The 21,781-nt window shown below is 38.7% G+C and overlaps 1 protein-coding gene across 2 annotated transcripts in view; it reads right to left on the bottom strand.

Annotated features, from left to right (window-relative positions):
• Positions 1–21,781, bottom strand: part of slc17a7a (solute carrier family 17 member 7a) — a 31,010-nt gene that overhangs the window by 2,038 nt on the left and 7,191 nt on the right. For both annotated transcript variants that reach the window (XM_067413831.1, XM_067413841.1), the window contains 10 exons: positions 10,705–10,957; positions 8,802–8,920; positions 8,086–8,200; positions 7,856–7,943; positions 7,556–7,642; positions 6,113–6,255; positions 5,805–5,954; positions 2,287–2,419; positions 1,572–1,682; positions 25–152 (listed from right to left, as the gene is read on the bottom strand). In XM_067413831.1, coding sequence (XP_067269932.1) covers positions 25–152; positions 1,572–1,682; positions 2,287–2,419; positions 5,805–5,954; positions 6,113–6,255; positions 7,556–7,642; positions 7,856–7,943; positions 8,086–8,200; positions 8,802–8,920; positions 10,705–10,957 — 1,327 coding nt within the window. The remainder of the gene's footprint in view (positions 1–24; positions 153–1,571; positions 1,683–2,286; positions 2,420–5,804; positions 5,955–6,112; positions 6,256–7,555; positions 7,643–7,855; positions 7,944–8,085; positions 8,201–8,801; positions 8,921–10,704; positions 10,958–21,781) is intronic.

Below are 21,781 nucleotides of genomic sequence, written 5' to 3'. Positions count from 1 at the left end.
TTGTGTGATATTATTTGTTTGCACCTTATGTTTGGTCATTGCTCCAACTATGAGAGGACACACCATTCCTGACAGAGTTCCCACTCCATTGGAGATTCCCATCAGGATACTGGCATAACGTGGAGCAATGTCAAGATGATTTACATTAAACCCTGAGAGGGAAAGAATGTGAGAGGAAGTCTGCCATTCATGTATCTCAACAAGTATTTAAAATTGGGTATTTATTTATAGCTTACAAATGCAACTTGATTTCTCATAATTTATAATTTATATAATTTATTCAATCATTTATATCGTTCAATATAACATTCTTTCTTGTAATGAAACTTAAAATTTTGTAATTGTGACTTTATAGCTAATAATGTGGCTTTTATTTTAGGTAACTTATTACAATAACGTTTTAATTTATTTTTTTAAGTTAGGCAGAAAAGGCTTCCACAGATGATCCCTGAGAACCAAGGTCAGTATTGGGTCTCAATGGATCTGGCGCAGTGATACACACAATCTGTTCAACTGTTTGGGGTCAGTATGGTAATTTTTAATAATTTTATTCAACAAGGATGTGTTAAATTGATCAAAAGTGAAAGTAAAGACATGTATAAGGTTGCATAATTCTTTTTAAAATAAAGTTCTTTTGAACTTTCTATTGATCAAAGAATCCAGAATTCTGAAAATAATAAGCAGCACAGTTGTTTCAATTAAAAATAATATTGATAATAATAATAATAAATGTTTCTTGATCAGCAAACCATCATATTAGAATGATTGCTGAAGGATCATGTGACACTGAAGACTGGAGTAATAATTCTGAAAATGTAATCACAGAAATAAAATTACATTTAAAAATGTGTTACAATAGAAAACTCTTATTTTAAATTGTAATATTATTTCACAATATTACTGTTTTACTGTATAGTATTTAATCAAATAAATCCAGACTTTTTGAGCAGAAGTAGCCTAGAAATCTAGACGCACCCTAGCGGCAGCAAATCTTATCTGCCTGCGAGTTTCATCTAGCAACTCTCAATACCCTTCTGAGCTGTAAACGCCAAACTCTGGTCGGGCCAATCACGAGTCGGTGGGTGGAGCTTAACATAATGATGGCAGAGTTGCGCTTGCGTGCTTCTAGTAAACACAGTCGAACGACGGTCTTTCGAATCAGCTTTGACCGTGACTCTGGAAGACTGAGTTAAGCTTTTCCTCTGAGGAAAGAACAAAGAACGGCACTGAAGTCATTCTTAAGAAGGGAAGATGTGTTCGGAGTTTTGCCGACCGGATGCGGCAAAAGTTTGAACTTTCAACTAACTCTGGTTGGTTGCAGCGCTATCCTATTGCGTGCACGCCGTTTAGAGGGAGTATGAAAGACAACTGTTTATCCTGCTGCTCGGATTGAGCCCTGTCAATGGTGAGTTTCCAGACCAAACATCTTGATGTGGGTCTGGCTTGTCAGGCTAGAGCAGAAGTTCACTTCTTTCAAATAACCTTTTTTTTTTTAAATCACACTGAGCCCAAACTTCTGAACAGTATATTTGGTTAATTATTTGGTCTCTGTTCTTTGCTGCTATACTTACCAGAAATTGCAAATCCACTGAAGCCAACAGCCAGTACAAGGAAAGAAATGGCCATTACTTTGGTATGTGAGAAACCAACAACCAAGAGTAGAGTGGCTTCCATGCCAAACCCTAAAACACACAGACACACACAACCGAATTGTCTATTGAAAAGTAAGAGAACAGGAACATGGTGTACCTGTGTACACCTGAGCTCCGTGCCATCCATTTCTTAGATGCTGTGGTGCATCTGTCTCTGTGTGGGTTAGTTTGTTTGTATGTTGCATGTGCAGATGATTGTGAGAGAGTGAGTGAGTGTGTAATGTACTGATGCCTCAGTGATTATTGGCCCAGCTGCCATTGCAGGACCAGACAAGATAGCAAAACTCACACACATGCCTTTTCTGACTCTGCAGACCCTGTTGTTAAAAACCTACATTTTGTGCTAGATTCTAACCCCTGGTTTCACAGACAAAGCTTAAACCTAGTCCCAGACTAAAATGCATGTTTGAGCTGTTTTAACTGAAAAGCAACGTGCTCTGACACATCTTAAAATCAGGCTCATGTAATAATACAAAAAAAAAAAAAAAAAACAACAACAACAACAAAAAACACAGGTTTGGGACAACATGAAGTTGAGAAAATAATTTAAATGAAATGAAAAAAAAAGAAAGAAATGTAATGCATTTTTACATTTGACTGACAAAATGACTGTCATCATTTGTCTGTATCTTACCTCCACAGTTCATAAGTTTACGGACATTTGTTGTGGTCATTAAGTTATGTGTTCTTAGGTAGTCGGCCAGTTGTCCTCCGATAGGCACAATGATGGTCATCACTAAATGAGGAAGTGCAGACACCAGCCCCACCTGAGCCACAATAGGAACAAAAAGAGTAGCTATTGAACAGAACATTTTAATCCAGATGCATTCAATCTGTGTGTAGAATAACATTTTCACCTGTTCTTGATCAGTTTTGTTTGTTTTTTACATACAGTGCATCCGGAAAGTATTCACAGCGCTTCACTTTTTCCACATTTTGCTATGATACAGCCTTATTCCCAAATTTATTAATTTCATCGTTTTTTCTTCAGCCATGAAGTCCAAGGAATTGTCTGTAGACCTCTCCTAGACAGCATTGTATTGGGGCACAGATCTGAGGAAGGGTACAGAAAAATGTCTGCAGCATTTAAGGTCCCAATGAGCACAGTGATCATCCGTAAATGTTAAATGTCCATCAGGACTCTTCCTAGAGCTGGCCTCCCAGCTAAACTGAGTGATCAGGGAAGAAGACTCTTATTCAGGGAGGTGAACACGAACCCGATGGTTCCTCTGACGGAGCTCCATGTCTCTCTGTGGAGAGAGGAGAACCTTGCAGAAGAACAACCATCTCTGCAGCATTCCACCAACCAGGCCTGTATAGTAGAGTGGCCGGACGGAAATCACTCCTCAGTTAAAGGCTGCCTGGAGTTTGACCATAATAAATAAAAATTCTCTGGTCTGATGAAACAAAGATTTAACTATTTGGCCTGAAGGGCAAGCGTCATGTCTGGAGGAAACCAGGCACCGCTCAACACCTGGCCAATACCATCCCTACAGTGAAGCATTGTGGTGGCAGCATCATGCTGTGAGGATATTTTTCAGCGGCAGGAACTGAGAGACTAGTCAGGATTGAGGGAAAGATAAATGCAGCAATGTATAAGAGCACTCTGGACCTCAGACTGGGGTGAAGGTTCATCTTCCAACAGGACAACGACCCTAAAGCACACAGCCTAGATAACAAAGGAGTAGCTACGGGACAACTCTGTGAATGTCCTTGAGTTGCCCAGACTTGAACCCGATTGAACATCTCTGGAGAGATCTGAAAAATGGCTGTCACCGACGCTCCCCATCCAACCTGATGGAGCTTGAGAGTTCCTGCAAAGAAGAATGTGAGAAACTGCCCAAAAACGGTGTGTCAAGACTTGAGGCTGTTATTGGTGCCAAAGGTGCTTCAACAAAGTATTGAGCAAAGGCTGTGAATACTTACTATTATATGTGATTTTTTTTGCGTTTTTTATTTTTAATAAATTTGCAAAGATTTAAAAAAAAACCTTCTTTCACATTGTCATTGTCAAAATGGATTTCGACAATTCTACAAACAATACCCCATTTGTTTGTAGAACTGGGGGAAAAAATAGGAATTTAATCCATTTTGGAATAAAGCTGTAAAAGTGAAGTGCTGTGAATACTTTCCGGATGCACTGTATATATTTTGACTCACAAAAACAGTTTACAGTCTATCAAAAGTCAATAAAATTGTTCTTAAAACCAAAGGGTTACACTTTGTTTTGATAGCCAACTTTAGATATTCTACTAACTACGAGTAAATTTGCAACTAAATGCCGACTAACTTGCATTAGAGTATTAGTAGACTGTACCCAGCAAGCAATTTTGCATTTAAAAAAACATCTAATAGCCATCCAAACACGGCCCTGACATCTAGGCTAAAACCAGGCAAAATCTGGGCTCTGTAAGATGTAAGAGCCATCCAATCATAGCCCAAGAATAGACTATTCATATAGAACATGAACATGTAAAAGAATTGAAACCAACCACCTTGTATTGCTGTTGACTTTGCTTACATGATGGAATATCATACATCTCGCAAGTTATTTATTATCCAGACTATATCAGGTCTATAGTTATCTGAGACGGTGAAATTACGGCTATTGCTTGCTGGGTAGTAGACTGATAGGTTAGTGTTAGATGTTAGAGTTTGGGTTAGTAGAATAACTTGATGTAGTTTCAAATTTACTTATAGTCAGTAGAATGTGTGTTGAGGGACCATCACAATAAAGTGTTTATAATACTTTAATGACTGCTAATTGACTTACTGTAGTTAAAGCTACACTGTGTAACTTTTTTAGTTTATTCTTAGCTAAAAACACTTAGTTCTTTCAAAAAATATGTGCTCATTAATGTATATTTACTTCTTTCAAGAAATAAAGTATTCTCGTAAGTTTATAATATGCCATTGAAAACACATACGGGTGAGGGTTCGAATGCCGGTCGCCATGTTGCCCCTCCATCTTGAAAGTACATTAGCCAAAGAGGGACATACCTATAAATTCCAAGGGGGTAATCTAGCACTCAGAAAGCGTTCCACCCATAGGGGTGGCAATTGCTAACCAAGCCATCACCTGCTGTTAGCATCCCATTGACTCCCATTCATTTTTGAGTCACTTTGACAGTGAATAACTTTACATCTGAGGCGTTTGAAGACTCAATTTGTTCATTGTTTATTTATAAAGAAATACAACCATGCATAAAAGGCTCCATTACCTTGTATCTTACACTATCGCCCCGCAGAAGCTGTTTTTGTAAAAATAGGCTAATGATTGCGTCATAAACAACGCGACTCTACCTGAGGAGACGCTCGCAGGCAATCTTTTACTGTCTATGAGACAGTTGGGGGGACATGGAGACATAAAGTCTGATAAAGTCAAAGGAGAAGAATGGGGAGAAGCCCATAGTGAGCCAAAAGCAACAGGAGAAAATATTTAAACAACGCGATTCAGATTTCACTTTCCACAACTACTAGAAGACCTACAGCTGTCAGACAGGAGGCTCACGTCACATCTACGTCGTCAAGCTCAGTCTGAGCCGGCGCAGTTCACTCAGCCATCAGGAAGTGAGTGCTCCTTACTGACCTCACTTTCCGCCATTGAAGTCAATGGGATAGCTCTGTCCATTTCTTTTACTGTCTATGATAAATTCAAGCTTCGCCTTTCGCGTTTTAACACTCGATGGCACCGTGTCGAATGTGAAGAGGGGGATTGCCATGTTATTCTTGGACTAAATCGGCCACCGTAGGAGTTGAAACGAAATCAGAATTGAGAGGAACAGAAACTATTATTCACTGGATGGTCATATACCTTTTCACCGCTGGATGGGGGAAAATATCACACAGTGTAGCTTTAAGTACTTTACTGTAGTAGTAAATTTAAACAGTTACTAGAATGTCTAAAAGGGACCACCAAAATAAACCCATCCAACATTGAAATACATAAATTAATATTACCTGCATGTGGCTAACAATAGGCTAAATTAGCAACATGACAGCGACCATTCAACATTGACACAGACAGATGGTTGGCAAAAACCATGTTTATTCTGATTCTGTTTTCCGCAAGCCTTCAGAACAGATCTGATTTATTTTTTGGTTGCAACGAACGTCATGAAAATGTCCCTAATTTGAGCGTGTGCGTTTCACCTTGCTGATTTCAAAGCCGAACACCTCCTCGAAGTAAGCAGGCTGGCTAATGAGGAGAAGGTAGAAGGTCCAGCTTCTGCAGAAGTTGGCCACGATGATGGCATACACCGGCATGGAGGTAAAGAATTGCCGCCAGGGAGTCTTAAATTTCTGCAGGATAGTGAAAAACCAGAGGTCAAACCTATCCAGAACAGTGCAGCACGCAGCAGTTAGAGATGATAAATGAGAGAGGATTCAGAGTGTATGTGTGTGAGGAGGGAATGTGTGGACGAGTGATTAAGAGATTAAAATAATGCCTGTGTTTGTACCTGAAGGGGATTGACCAGGCCGGAGGTTTCCCCGATGGCATCCTCAATGTACTTCCTCTCCTCTGGTGTGATGGTTGGGTGAGCAGCTGGACTCTCATAGGACACTAAAATCCAGAAGAGATACCAGAATATCCCAACACTTCCTGTGGGACGAAGAGAAACGCGCGATAAGAATCATTCAATAACACAATGAAAATGATATATTATATATACACACTAATCTATAAAAGTTTGGGGTCAGTAAGCTGTTTTAAATTTTTCTGAATGTTTCTGAAAGTCTCATATTCAACAATTTTTTGATTTATTTGAAATACAGTAAAAACTAATATTGTGAAATAATTGCTGCAATATTTCTATTTTGCTATATTTTAAAATATAATTATTCTTGTGATGATAAAGCTGAATTTTCAGTATAATTTCTCCAGTCTTCAGTCTCACATGATCCTTCAGAAATCATTCTAATATAGTGATTTGATCAGTTATTAATTAATTAACTGTTAAAAACAGTTATGCTCCTTAATGTTTTTGTGGATTCTTTTATAACATTATGGACTGCATTTATATAGCGCTTTTATCCAAAGCGCTTTACATTTTTGCCTCACATTCACCCATTCATACCCCGACGGCGATGTCAGCCATGTAAGGCGCCATCCAGCTCATCGGGAGCAGCTGGGGTTAGGTGTCTTGCTCATGGACACTTCGACACTTGGTCAGGTGGAACCGGGGATTGAACCACCAACCTTCTGGTTTGTAGACAACCTACATGAACCACTGAGCCACTGCTGCCCGCCACATTATAAATGTCTTCACTATCACTTTTGTGTGTCCTTGCTGAAAAAAAATGTATTAATAAAAAAATAATCTTACCCTAATATTTTAAGTGTAGTGTATATTATTTATTGTATATTAAAGTGTCTGGGTTTTCTTGATTTATTATATAAACAAAAACTGTATAAAGCTGCAGTCTGTAAATCCACAATCCGCCGTCTCTGTTTGAACCCTGAAATTGCATTTATTTGCAGAATCATGATCTTTACGTGGGTTGTGCATCAGCACAGCTACTCAGCGCAGATTAATCTAATGTTTTGAGTTATGGGTTGTCTATCAACGCACCAGTTGTCTACGATGATTGTCATTTTTTTAACTTTCTGGATTACAAAACGCCATCAAAATGACAAGTTTAATTATTCCAGCTGGTGTAAGAAAAGGCCACAAACAATCCACATGATACAACCTACTAGCCAGGACTCCTTCTTTATGTATATGGATGTGACATAAAGATGAATGGTTAAGTTTGAATTTCCAGTGGAATGCTACCAGTACCACTCAAATGATTTACCGTTGTGAATCAAGCTAAGGTAAGGAGATCGTTTTGAACACTGGGTGGTTAAGTACTTGCTCAAAAATAGATTTTGGATCATTTTTAATAATGTGTATGCTTACCGTACACATAAAACACTGAGGACCACCCGGTGTATTGGACCAAGATACCAGCCAAAGGCATGGCAACAACAGCGCCAGCATATGAACCTAGAACCAACAGACATCAACATACAGCTCTTAGTACTTATAGTATTCACTAACATTACTATTCATTAATTCATTAACTAGTAATTATTACTATTCATTAACATAATCATCAGTTTCACAGATTTTCACAGAATCAAAACTCAAGGTTAAAATAATCACTAACTAAATTCTACTGAACAGAGTCTACAGGGACTCTATTGATTGACATCTTACCACAGAACGCTGTTGTTGCCAATCGACTTCTTTCAAGGGGTGGAGCCCATTTGGCCCAAATCCCGTGACATGCAGGATATGACACCCCCTTTCAGTAGAGAAATAAAGATTAAATCATTTGTGTAGAACCATAATAGTAACAAAACCATTCTTAGCATGATGCTATGCTTTTAGATAAAAAATACACTAATGTTACAGACTAAGTCCACGCATGCACACAGATGGCATACCTCCACAAGGCCCTGGCAGATCCTGACCATGATAACACACCCATAGTGAACTCTAGCTGCTGCTGGGATCAGCATATTCAGTGTCGACGTGGCCACAATGGCAAAGCCAAACACCCTGAGACCAGACACACATTCAACACTATTAAATATCATGCCAATATCTGATCACATAGATGTCATTTTTCATTTCACTAAATGTGACTCTGGACCACAAAACCAGACATAAGTCGCATGGGTATATTAGTGGCAATAGCCAACCACACATTATATGGGTCCAAATGATTGATTTTTCTTTTTATGCCAAAATCATTAGGCACCTCAGACAACAGTATAAAAAAATCTAAAAAGCCTGTTCATGACACCTTTAAGGAAAGATAAAGATCCATGAAGATATTTAGTAAATGTCCTAACCTAAGTATATCAAATATATTATTATTAGTAGTAATATGCATTGCTATGGACTTCATTTAAACAACTTTAACAACGATTTTCTCAATATTTGGATTCTCTGCAACCTCAGATTCCAGATTTTCAAATAATTTTCACCAGGGTCAAAAAAAATCTTTGTGTAACTGGACATTTGACTCAAACCTTGACTCAAAGTTACAGAAATAAGCCCTTGAAATAAACCATCTGACTCCCACCTAAATAGCACAATTTTCATTCATAAACTACAGAGCGCTTGAGAAAACATGTCAATTCGCTGATCACATTACCGATTAGCAGCAAACTTTTGACAGATGAACCCCCCGGGGATTTGCGTGACAATGTAACCCCAGAAGAACGAGCCGTGTATCATCCCCACTGTCTCGGGATCCCATGTGAACTGAGCAGCCTGTCAGGAAAAAGAGAAAGTCAAACTCTTCTCAGCCAACGTACATTCGACAGCATTCTGTGCAAAAAGCTGAGAATATTGCAGTCAAAGTGCACTGCTTGTATATTACAAAATGATTACGCATCATTCTCCGAGGCATCACATAACCTGAACCATCTCTCTTATTCTGTGCAAAAACAATAGTATGGGGGGAATGTAAGTAAAGAGTGAAATAAGTAATAAAGAAGAAACAAATGTAAAATATAAAGTAGCCAATAAAACAATTTTAGGTAACATTTTAGTTAAGGGTCTCATTATTAACTAGTTGCTTATTAGCATGCATATTACAAGGAGATTGGCTGTTCTTATAAAGCACATATTAATGCCTTATTCTACACTACCCTTTATCCTACCCAATACAAACTTTTATTGAGGAAAAAGTCATAAGTAGTTAATAGTATGAATTGGACCCTAATTCTAAAGTGTAACCATATTTTATTAGCCTGACGTGGTCATACACAATTCTAGTCAGAATATGAGTCTGAAACTGCTCCATTGGGCTGTGATTATGGGGCGTGTTTCAACCGAACCAGGAAAGACATCAATTGGATAGACCTACAACCAATCAGAGCAGTGAAGTGACGCATTGTCAAATGTCAACCGAGCTCAACTGCACTGTGTTGCCAAGTCCGCATTTTTTTCCCCGCGGGTTGTTTTCTATGTCCGCGGGTTGAAGTGACTATTATGTGATGTATAGACCCATGTGTGCGAATTTTAGCAGGCATCCTTGCCAAAAATAACACACATTTTACCCCCCAAATGCCATTTTTCCCCCGGAGAACCCCCTGAGAAGCTATTGTTTAGGGCTAGTAGTTGGCGGGTTTTGTTGTAAAAACTTGGCAACCCTGTCTGCACGCGCTCTGAAATCAGGCTGGAATACACGATCTTTGCCGGTGTTGTAAAAAAATAAAAATAATTTAATGATACACAGAGTACTTACCCAACACATGATCATCATTTCTGAGAGAAATTGTGAAGGTAAATGCATATAGAAACAAGCTCTCCGTTTAGGATTCGAACAAATATAATCCAAGCCCCTTTGATGACGTGGATGATTACGGTACTGTTTATCATCTGTCCATCATCATCTAAAGCCTGCCCTGATGATTTTATTGGTCCGAACAGTTTCTGTTCGGGGATAATTACTCCTCTATGGAGCGAGGCCAGACCGAACTGCCCGACCTAAACAATTTGTGGGCAAGGCTAAGTTCGGCTACCATCCAGGCTAATATTTTATAATAGTAATAATAATTGATCATTAAAAAAAAAAGTAATAATAGTAAAAGTCCCTGTGTGGGGGTAAATTGCTTTGCTGGGTGAAGCCCTGCACTTTCTGATGAACTACTACAGGGAACTAATCAAAGAAGATCCCCTCTCACTGTGCAAACTGTGTTGAGATGCAAAACTAACTAACGATTAATTTGCATATATTTATGTATGCATGTATTTGGGCAATTGCCATTATCATTATCTTTATATGAAACTGGCTCTAGGCTATTTGTTGTTTTACCTGAATTTCTAACAAATTTGTGTTGTATTTATCTATGCTGAATGCATCTCATTTGAATGATAAAACAATAATAAAGCTGCCTAAAATATGCCCAATAATAAACTGCCAAATGCCCAATATAGCTTCATTCAGATTTCAAATGACATTTAATTCCTAACAACTCTTTATATCTATTTTCTTCAACTCGAGTGGATGCTCTTTGTTTGTTAAGATGAATTCCAGCACTTATACTGACCACTATGACAGGTTTCTTTCCAGAGTAAACCGTGTGGTCGTTGACCATGCTGACGATAGCCACGCCCAGGTTACAACGGATGCCGAACGAGATGCAGAAGCCCAGGCCTGACAGGATGGCGATGATGTAACGCCGCGGCATCCCGAAACACGTGCAGTCCACCACGGGAAGCTCCTTCTCCTCCACCAGCTCCGGACGCCCTTCTGCTGACAACTCGATTGTCTCGCCATTCTGCTGACGTTTCTCGAGGAGTCTGAATGTGGATACAAAAAGTAAAAGGCCAACATAAGTTGAGTAAAAGTAACTGTGCAAAGATTTTCTCAATTCATATAAAACATTTAAAAACAGTCAAAATAGCTGGCTCCGATTAGTGATAATACTTTTAGAGGTTAAAAAGATCAAAACTGCTTTATCCAAAGTAACTTTCAGGACACATATTATGAGGAGTCTTGGATTAATCTGATGTTAAGTGTCTTACTCCAGGACACATCAAGGTTGCAGGAGAAATTGTAAGCAAAAGATTTCCAGATATCGGAAAACCACTTCAAGCTAACAGACCACCATCATATATTAAACTTGCCTGATCATTAATAGAAAAATATTGATTATTAGCCCATTACAATACGAACTAAGTGAAATAAGAAGTATATGAATGATCAAATCTTAAGGATGAGCAAAATGCCTGCAGAATGCCAAATCTGTCCCCTGTAGACCAGCCTTCTGTGTGGGATGTGTCAACTTTCAACCTTGCACAATTCTCCTTTGATCAATTTTGATTAGGGGTGTGCAATATATAGACAAAAATGATCTCAATATTTTCTAGGATTTTATCAATAGTGATAATTAAACAATATTTTGCTGAGTGTGTTATTTGGCTGGTACCTTAGTAGGTTTAGGACTGCTGTGGACAGCTGACTCCTAAAGGTTTTCTGTGTGGTGGTCAGTTCACAGCAGTAGCAGAGATGATTTTTCCCCAATATGTTTCAATTGATTTTTTTTTTTTAGCTTTTTATGGGCATTTTTACCTTTATCATTTTTTTAAACCTAATTGTTTGCATGCATCATCCTTTGTGTCAATTTCATAATTGAATCAAATTTGGTTGTTTGGTCAATATGGCTGTTACTAATCAAATTAAATAACAAAATTCCTCTTTGCAATGGAGAGGAACACAGAAACTGCGCCTGAAGTGGCATTTAGATGTATTTACACTGTTTAATGTAGCTCAGAGGTGACAAATGAATGGCCTGCAGTTACAAATGCATGAATAATGTTTTGATCTTAATCTATGGGTGCGTTCCATTCGACATGGTACCTGTGCAGTGTTCATTGCTCCCTACTCCCTGAGCACGGTATAATTTGTTACATTTATATATCGTTTTTCTGGGTCCTCAAATCGCTTTACATGGAAACGTACAGCATCCACCTGGATGATGCAACGGCAGCCATATTGCGCCAGAAAGCCCACCACACAACAGCTGATTGGTGGAGAGGAGACCAGTATATATAAGTGGACTTAACTGACAATAATCACTCATCACAACATCATCCTGCAACTTCTTTAAAGAAAGAAGTTGCTTTCTTTCCCAAGTGCAGCTGCAGTAATACATTCTCGAGGTAAATAAATTAAAATGTAACTAAATGACAGCCCTCAGCTGCTTCTCAATACTTTTAATTTATTTACTTATTTATAAAATATAATAAGCAAACATAACAGTTATTGTCATAACCATTTAGAAATACTCTAGCTTGTATAATTGTATAATGTAATAACTACAGTGCCTTGCGAAAGTATTTGGCCCCCTTGAACTTTGCGACCTTTTGCCACATTTCAGGCTTCAAACATAATGATATGAAACTGTAATTTTTTGTGAAGAATCAACAGAGATCTACAGCTGAGGTGGGAGACTCTGTCCATAGGACAACAATCAGTTGTATACTGCAAAAATCTGGCCTTTCTGGAAGAGTGGCAAGAAGAAAGCCATTTCTTAATGATATCCATAAAAAGTGTAGTTTAAAGTTTGCCACAAGCCACCTGGGAGACACACCAACAGGTGGGACACAATCAAGTGGAACGAAATTTATTGGATATTTTAAACTTTTTTTAACAAATCAAAAACTGAAAAATTGGGCGTGCAAAATTATTCGGCCCCTTTACCTTCAGTGCAGCAAACTCTCTCCAGAAGTTCAGTGAGCATCTGAATGATCCAATGTTGACCTAAATGACTAATGATGATAAATAGACTCCACCTGTGTGTAATCAAGTCTCCGTATAAATGCACCTGCACAGTGATAGTCTCAGAGGTCTGTTTAAAGCGCAGAGAACATCATGAAGAACAAGGAACACACCAGGCAGGTCCAAGATACTGTTGTGGAGAAGTTTAAAGCTGGATTTGGATACAAAAAGATTTCCCACGCTTTAAACATCCCAAGGAGCACTGTTCAAGGAGTATCAGACCACTGCAAATCTACCAAGACCTGGCCGTCCCTCTAAACTTTCAGCTCATACAAGGAGAAGACTGATCAGAGATGCAGCCAAGAGGCCCATGATCACTCCGGATGAACTGCAGAGATCTACAGCTAAGGTGGGAGACTCCATAGGAGAACAATCAGTCGTATACTGCACAAATCTGGCCTTTCTGGAAGAGTGGCAAGAAGAAAGCCATTTCTTAAAATATACATAAAAAGTGTCATTTAAAGTTTGCCACAAGCCACCTGGGAGACACACCAAACATGTGGAAGAAGGTGCTCTTGTCAGATGAAACCAAAATTGAAATTTTTGGCAACAATGCAAAACATTATGTTGGCGTAAAAGCAACACAGCTCATCACCCTGAACACACCATCCCCACTGTCAAACATGGTGGTGGCAGCATCATGGTTTGGGCCTGCTTTTCTTCAGCAGGGACAGGGAAGATGGTTAAAATTGATGGGAAGATGGATGGAGCCAAATACAGGACCATTCTGGAAGAAAACCTGATGGAGTCAGCAAAAGACCTGAGACTGGGACGGAGATTTGTCTTCCAACAAGACAATGATCCAAAACATAAAGCAAAATCTACAATGGAATGGTTCAAAAATAAACATATCCAGGTGTTAGAATGGCCAAGTCAAAGTCCAGACCTGAATCCAATCGAGAATCTGTGGAAAGAACTGAAAACTGCTGTTCACAAACGCTCTCCATCCAACCTCACTGGGCTCGAGCTGTTCTTCAAGGAGGAATGGGCAAAACTTTTAATCTCTCAATGTGCAAAACTGACAAAGAGACAAACCCCAAGCGACTTACAGCTGTAATCGCAGCAAAAGGTGGAGCTACAAAGTATTAACTTAAGGGGGCCGAATAATTTTGCACGCCCAATTTTTCAGTTTTTGATTTGTTAAAAAAGTTTGAAATATCCAATAAATTTTATTCCACTTCATGATTGTGTCCCACTTGTTGTTGATTCTTCACAAAAAATTACAGTTTCATATCTTTATGTTTGAAGCCTGAAATGTGGTAAAAGGTCGCAAAGTTCAAGGGGGCCGAATAATTTCGCAAGGCACTGTTGAGTGTTAAAAGTAATGTTAAAATGTTCTAATGCTACTCTGCGTGTTATGAGACATTATACACTGCAGTAATCTAAATCGATATACTCACTGTAAATCAAGAGAGTTTAGCACCAACCCCAATTAAATACACCTGAACCAGCTAATGTCTAATGCCGCCTTCACGTGCTATCGGAAATTTGATAATTCCCACTTCTGAAGTCGTGATCTCGAGCTCCCCTCATTAAAATTTTGAAATGGGAGGGCGTTCATGATCAATTTTTACCTAGGAAACTCGTATGTACAATAATTCCTAGAGCATGTGAATGCAGTATTAACCCTTGTAAGACACTGATTAGCTGGTTCAGGTGTGTTTATTTGGGGTATGTTTATTTTATATGCCCGATTCACATACGATCCATACTAAATAGTACTCGAAAATAGAATTAGTATGTCCCAAATCGCAGTATGTTGAAAAGAGTATTCCAAAGCTACCCGGATGGTTTACCATTTCCTGTCAGAATTCGAAGTACGGTTCAACACACACTCTAACGGCTGATATTGCCCACAACCCATTGCGAGTTGGACAGGGATTCAATTAGAACTACAAACGTGGATAAAAAGCGTAAAAAAAACTACAAACATGACGAGTGTGCTAGTTAGACGGTTAAGTAGAGAGGTTTAGATAAAGGGGTTTGAGTGACCAACTATTTAACATTATTTAACCTGACAAAAATATATTTATTCAGTGTTGTCCACATTATATTTCACCTGCAGCAGCATTGTCAACCTTTGAATATTAACTTTTTAACTTTGGCTATTAACTTTTAAATTTATAACATTATATTTTAACTGCAAACACGAGGAGAGTCTCTGCATTAAAAGACCCACAAATGGCAGGTTAACGTGCAGCTACATTTCTCTCTGATATGGTAGGACATTAAACTGAATGTGGAGGATTTGATGATTGACACAGGAGCAGTTTAAATGGTGACTAGATATGCGTAACTAAGTGAAAGATTCCGTTAAAGATGACGAAGTAGTATGTCCCAAACCTTGAATACTTTTCTGCTACACACTCAAAAGTATGTTCTTTTCTTCACAATAAGAGTACATACTTTTAGGAGGTAGTATAGGCGAATTGGGAAACAGCCTGAGTCAGGACTGAGTTTGGAGACCCCTGATTTAAACAATAAGACTACTATTTTGAGCTGTATAACAATGGTTAGTTTTCTGTTGATGAATGCATCCAAAAAGTTGCTCACCTGTCTAATTAAACACGTAATATACTATAGCGTCTTTGGTATTTCCATGGTTTACAAAATTAAACCTGAAATCTGGTTTGATGTTGTTTATGTGCGGTGCACAGACCCGGTCCTAGTTAAAATAGCTTATTTCCCTGGATTTAAACATTCTTGGAAACATTTGGGATAATGTAAGTACACAAGTCAACTAAAAAAAATATAACACTGTTCTGAAGGTTTTTGAATATTTTAATTGAAAAATACACATATTTTGCCTTAAAAAATAATAATTATGTACACACAATTATTTAATAAATCCTGCCATATTCCATAAAACAAGAATAGTCCATTTTGATTTCATGGGGAATTTAAGTGTAATAACAAACAGAAATAGTCGTTTTAACGATGTGTGATCTGACATTATCGAGTTATCCCTCACACACACCCAGAGAGTGCATTCACTACCTGATGAAGACTTGTAGATTAGACTATAGCAGGTGCGCATTTACACCTGTGCACACTTTCACCGTGTGATTTACTCTATATTTATAACATTTAATATAGTTCATATAATATAATACATTTCACACAAAGAGTGCAGTTTTTCTCTAGGTATCAGTACAACAAAATGTGATATTGATTTAATACAAGTTTACTAAACAAGAAGTTAATAATGACTTGGGTTGTGTCACTTCAATCTAGTTTATTCTTGGTTTTGTGACAGAGCCTTGACACTCCTGTATTTGTCTAGTCTTTATGTGAGCACATGGCTTGTAAATGGTATTTTCTGGCCATGTACTTGTGTTTGTCAGGTTTGGTGTGAGCACATGGCTTGTCACATGTTTCCTTGTGCCATGTGCTCTCCTGTCCATTGTCTATGCCCGCTCATCTTGTTATCTGATTATTAGTTCTTTTACCCCACATGTCTTCCCTTGTTAACCTCTTTTGTTAGCTTCGCTATTTATTCTTCTTGTGTTTGCAGTCCTGTGCTGGATCGTTGTCATGTTTTACTTGTCATTTGTGCTTTGTGTTTCCCTGCGCCTCAAGTCAATTCTTATTTCCCCCCCGGGATTTTTTCTTTTTCTGTTTTTTTCTTTTTTTAATTTATTTTATTTATTATTATCAATGAAGCCTTTTTCTCCTGCACTTACGACCTCATTCCTTTCATCCATTCCCAGCTGTGACAGTTTTGCTCCATTTTGCCAATGATAATAGTTGAATACTGAATGAATCGGCTTTATGAACAAATCAGTTGAATCAATGAATGGACTGCATTCATTTATATAGCACTTTCAACAGATCCTATGGGCGGCCATCCAAAGCGCTTTACATTTTGCCTCACATTCACCTATTCATACACCGATGGCAATGTCATCCAGCTCATCGGGAGCAGCTGGGGTTAGGTGTCTTGCTCATGGACATCTCAACACTTGGCCAGGTGGAACCACCTAACCAACCTTTTGGTTTGTAGACAACAAAAACACAAATTCCAATCCAATTAGGATTTTTTAAACAGCTTTGCAATGAAAGAGTATGCATACTCATATATCTAATATAATAAAACAGCACTCTGGCATAATCAAGGCGCCTTAACATATGAAGGATTGAATTGAAATCAAAACACTTAATATTTGAATAAGCGAACTCTAGCTACGAAAAATGACATATTGTGGCTTTAATTCATGTTCCCTCATAATCTTTAATCAATATAACTTCCCCTCCCCCCTGTAGTCTCTTCTCTGATTACGTGTTTACTGGCGTGAGGGCGGGACAACCTGTCACAAGATCACAGCAATAGCAAAACACAGCCATCCAATCAATTCCCAAATTAAAAAAATCTAGTTTCACCCTGCATTTTTTCTTTTTCAAGAAGCCGTTTCACTCAGATATATGTTACAATAGTGAATAAAAGACTATCGCAACTTCCTTTTCATGCCAACTTTAACAGGCATGGAGCTAGGATGTGAGTCACATACACTAGGGAACCCTCAGAGGCCATAAAACTACATCACATACACACCTAAAACCAGGTGGGATGCAGAGGGAAGACACAGAGGGAGAGAGAACATGGAACAAGAATGAAGTGTCTCACTGGATAGCAGTACATGGGAGTCCAGCAGCGACCATCTGCGTATGCAACCTGTCTGCAACGTCTACAGCCAATAAAAACACGCATACATACAAGCACACAAACAAACACTTTCAGAGACATGCTCTGAAGCTTAAAAATAAATATAGTAATTTAATGTGCAGATAAAATTAATGCAGGGATTATCCTTTACATTCAGTGTGCTTCAGTGTACATTTCAAATGTCCTCATATTTCAAATAGCTTTAAAAACATACTAAATTATGTTTTTTTTTGAGAAAGTAAAAATGCAGAATGTTTTCTGTGATTGTAGGTTTATGGACAGAGGCGGCAGTGTAAGGGGATAGAAAATACGGTTTGTACAGTATAAAAACCATTACGCCTATGGAGAGTCCATATTAATGACACATATTTTTCCTCTACATTTTGTCCTTCCAGCCGCACTGAGACAACGTTTTTAGCAACGGAAAAAAGGCTTTTTGGAAACGTTCTCCAAAGTTGATCGCACACACATCACTCTTCATATCACAGACGTGAAGTCTTTCATATTATTCACCTTCTTCATGCTCATTTGCTTACGCTAAGCAAGTGTAACAATATCACAGTAGTTTCCAACATTGATAATAAGAAATGTTTCTTAGTAATGAAGCTGAAAATTCATCACAGGAAATATCTAAACATTATCAGTACATTGCACTATTTTACTGTATTTTTCAGCCTTAGTGAGAATATTATATATCTAAAAGACTAAAGAATTTTTGCCAACCACACACTTGTGAATGGTAGTATATTATAGAATGGTAGTATAGTATATATGTACACTTTATTAGGTACACCTTGCTAGTACTGAATTGGACCTTTCTAAAGCATTCCATAAAGTATTAAGGCAGTTCTGTTGCTTTCAGAACTGCATAAATTCTTTGTGGCATACACTCTCAGAAAAAAGGTACACTGCTGTCACTGGGGCAGTACCCTATTGTACAAAACCGAAATGGTACTGATATGTACCTTTTAAGGTACTAATATGTACCATTTAGGACTGAGTAAGGTACAAAGATGTACCTTTTCACTTTTGTACCTTAGGGTACCGCCCCAGTGACAGCACAACCTTTTTTTCTGAGAGTGTAGAATCAACACATTTCTCTGATATTTCAGCATGTCCACATTGACATGATAGCATCACGCAGCTGCTAAAGATTTGTCAGCTGCACATCCATGATGTGACTCTCCTGTTCCACCATATCCTAAAGATTCTCTACTGGATTGGGATCTGGTGGCTGTGGCGAATCATGTTCAGAAAATCAGTTTGAGATGATTTAAGCTTTGTGACATGGCGTGTTATCTAGCTGGAAATAGCCATCAGAAGATGGGCACACTGTGGTCAAAGGGATCACAGGACATGATCAGCAAAAATACTCAGGTAGGTGTTTAAATGATACTCAATTAGTACTAAGGGGCCCAAAGTGTGCCAGAAAAATATCCCCCAAACCATTACACCACCAGCCTGAACCGTTGATACAAGGCAGGCTGTCATGTTGTTTACGCCAAATTCTGACACTATCCTCTGAATGTCACAGCAGAACTCTCGAAACTCAACATTTTTCCAATCTTTTATTGTCCAAATTTGGGTGAGCCCATGTGAATATATTGTGTCAAGTTTCCTGTTCTTAGCCGACAGGAGTGGCATCCACTGCTTTAAGGTTCTAGGTGTTGTGTTCAGAGATGCTCTTCTGCAGACCTTGGTTGTAGTGAGTGGTTATTTGAGAAACTTTTGCCTTTATATTGGTTCAAACCTGTCTAGCCTCCTCTGACCTCTGGCATCAACAAGGCAATTTCACCCCCAGAATTGATTTTTTTTATTTTATTTTTGGGACCATCCTCTGTAAACTCTGATGGTTGCGTGTGAAAGTCCCAGCAGATCAGCAATTTCTGCAATACTCAGACCAGCCCATCTGGCACTTAAAAACATGCCACATTCAAAGTTTGACTTCAGCAGATCATTTAAATGCATTGGGTTGCAATTAAACAAGCAATTGAAGCAATTGAACAAATATAACTAATAAAGTAAGGGTGCTGGTCATATAATTAGAATATCATCAAAAAGTTAATTTATTTCACTAATTCCTCTCAAAAAGTGAAACTTGTACATCATATTCAATCATTACACACAGTGCCACACTCTTATCAGCTAATTAACTCAAAACACCTGCATAGGTTCTTTAAATGGTGTCTCAGTCTCGTTCTGTAGGCTACACAATCATGGGGCAGCCTGCTGACTTGACAGTTTTCCAAAAGACAACCACTGACACTAGGGCAACAGGGATAACCACACCCTGGAGAGGATTGTGAAACAAAACCCATTCAAAAATGTGGGGTAGATTCACAAAGAGTGGACTGCAGCTGGAGTCAGTGCTTCGAGAACAACTACGCACAGACGTATGCAAGACATGGGTTTTAGCTGTTGCATTCCCTGTGTCAAGCCACTCTTGAACAACAGACAGCGTCAGAAGCATCTCATCTGAGCTAAAGACAAAAAGGACTGGACTGCTGCTGAGTGGTCCAAAGTTATTTTCTTTGATGAAAGTAAATGTTCCGTTTCCTTTAGAAATCAGGGTGCCAGAGTCTGAAGGAAGAGAGGAGAGGCACACAATCCACATTGCTCGAGGCCCAGTGTAAAGTTTCCACAGTCATTGATGGTTTGGGGTGTCATGTCATCTGCTGGTGTTGGTCCACTGTGTTTTCTGAGGTCCAAGGTTAATTATCTATACCAGATAATTTGAAAGCACTTCATGCTTCCTGCTCCTTCCTGCTTTCATTTTCCAACAGGACTTGACACCTGCACACAGTGCCAAAACAACCAGTACCTGGTTTAAGGACCATGGTATCCCTGTTCTTAATTGGCCAGCAAACTCGCCTGACATTAACCCCATAGAAAATCTATAGGGAAAAATATATTCTAAATCTATTCTGAAGAGGAAGATGCGATATGCCAGACCCAGCAATGCAGAAGAGCTGAAGGCCACTATCAGAGCAACCTGGGGTCTCATAACACCTGAGCAGTGCCACAGACTGATCGACTCCATGCCACGCCGCATTGCTGCATTAATTCAGGCAAAAGGAGCCTTGACTAAGTATTGAGAGCTGCACATGCTCATACTTTTCATGTTCACACTTTTCAGTTGGCCAAGATTTCTAAAAATCCTTTCTTTGTATTCGTCTTAAGTAATAATCAAATTTTCTGAGATACTGAATTTGGGATTTTCCTTAGTTGTCAGTTATAATCATCAAAATTAATAAACATCTGAAATGTATCAGTCTTTATAATGAATGAATATAATGTACAAGTTTCACTTTTTGAATGGAATAAATCAACTTTTTGATGATATTCAAATTATATGACCAACACATGTCTAAATATATATATATATATATATATATATATATACACTCCCCTAAAGGATTATTAGGAACACCATACTAATGCTGTGTGTTTGACCCCCTTTCGCCTTCAGAACTGCCTTAATTCTACATGGCATTGATTCAACAAGGTGCTGAAAGCATTCTTTAGAAATGTTGGCCCATATTGATAGAAAAGCATCTTGCAGTTGATGGAGATTTGTGGGATGCACATCCAGGGCACGAAGCTCCCGTTCCACCACATCCCAAAGATGCTCTATTGGGTTGAGATCTGGTGACTGTGGGGGCCATTTTAGTACAGTGAACTCATTGGCATGTTTAAGAAACCATTTTGAAATGATTTGAGCTTTGTGACATGATGCATTATCCTGCTGGAAGTAGCCATCAGAGGATGGGTACATGGTGGTCATAAAGGGATGGACATGGTCAGAAACAATGCTCAGGTAGGCCGTGGCATTTTAACGATGCCCCATTTGCACTAAAGGGCCTAAAGTGTGCCAAGAAAACATCCCCCACACCATTACACCACCACCAGCCTGCACAGTGGTTACAAGGCATGATGGATCCATGTTCTCATTCTGTTTATGCCAAATTCTGACTCTATCGTCTGAATGTCTCAACAGAAATCGAGACTCATCAGACCAGGCAACATTTTTCCAGTCTTCAACTGTCCAATTTTGGTGAGCTTGTGCAAATCTTAGCCTCTTTTTCCTATTTGTAGTGGAGCTGAGTGGTATCCAGTGGGGTCTTCTGCTGTTGTAGCCCATCCGCCTCAAGGTTGTGCGTGTTGTGGCTTCACAAATGCT

This window comes from Pseudorasbora parva, chromosome 2 (assembly GCF_024679245.1).
Source record: "Pseudorasbora parva isolate DD20220531a chromosome 2, ASM2467924v1, whole genome shotgun sequence".
Taxonomy (NCBI): Eukaryota; Metazoa; Chordata; class Actinopteri; order Cypriniformes; family Gobionidae; genus Pseudorasbora; species Pseudorasbora parva.
This window is presented reverse-complemented; position numbering and strand designations above follow the sequence as displayed.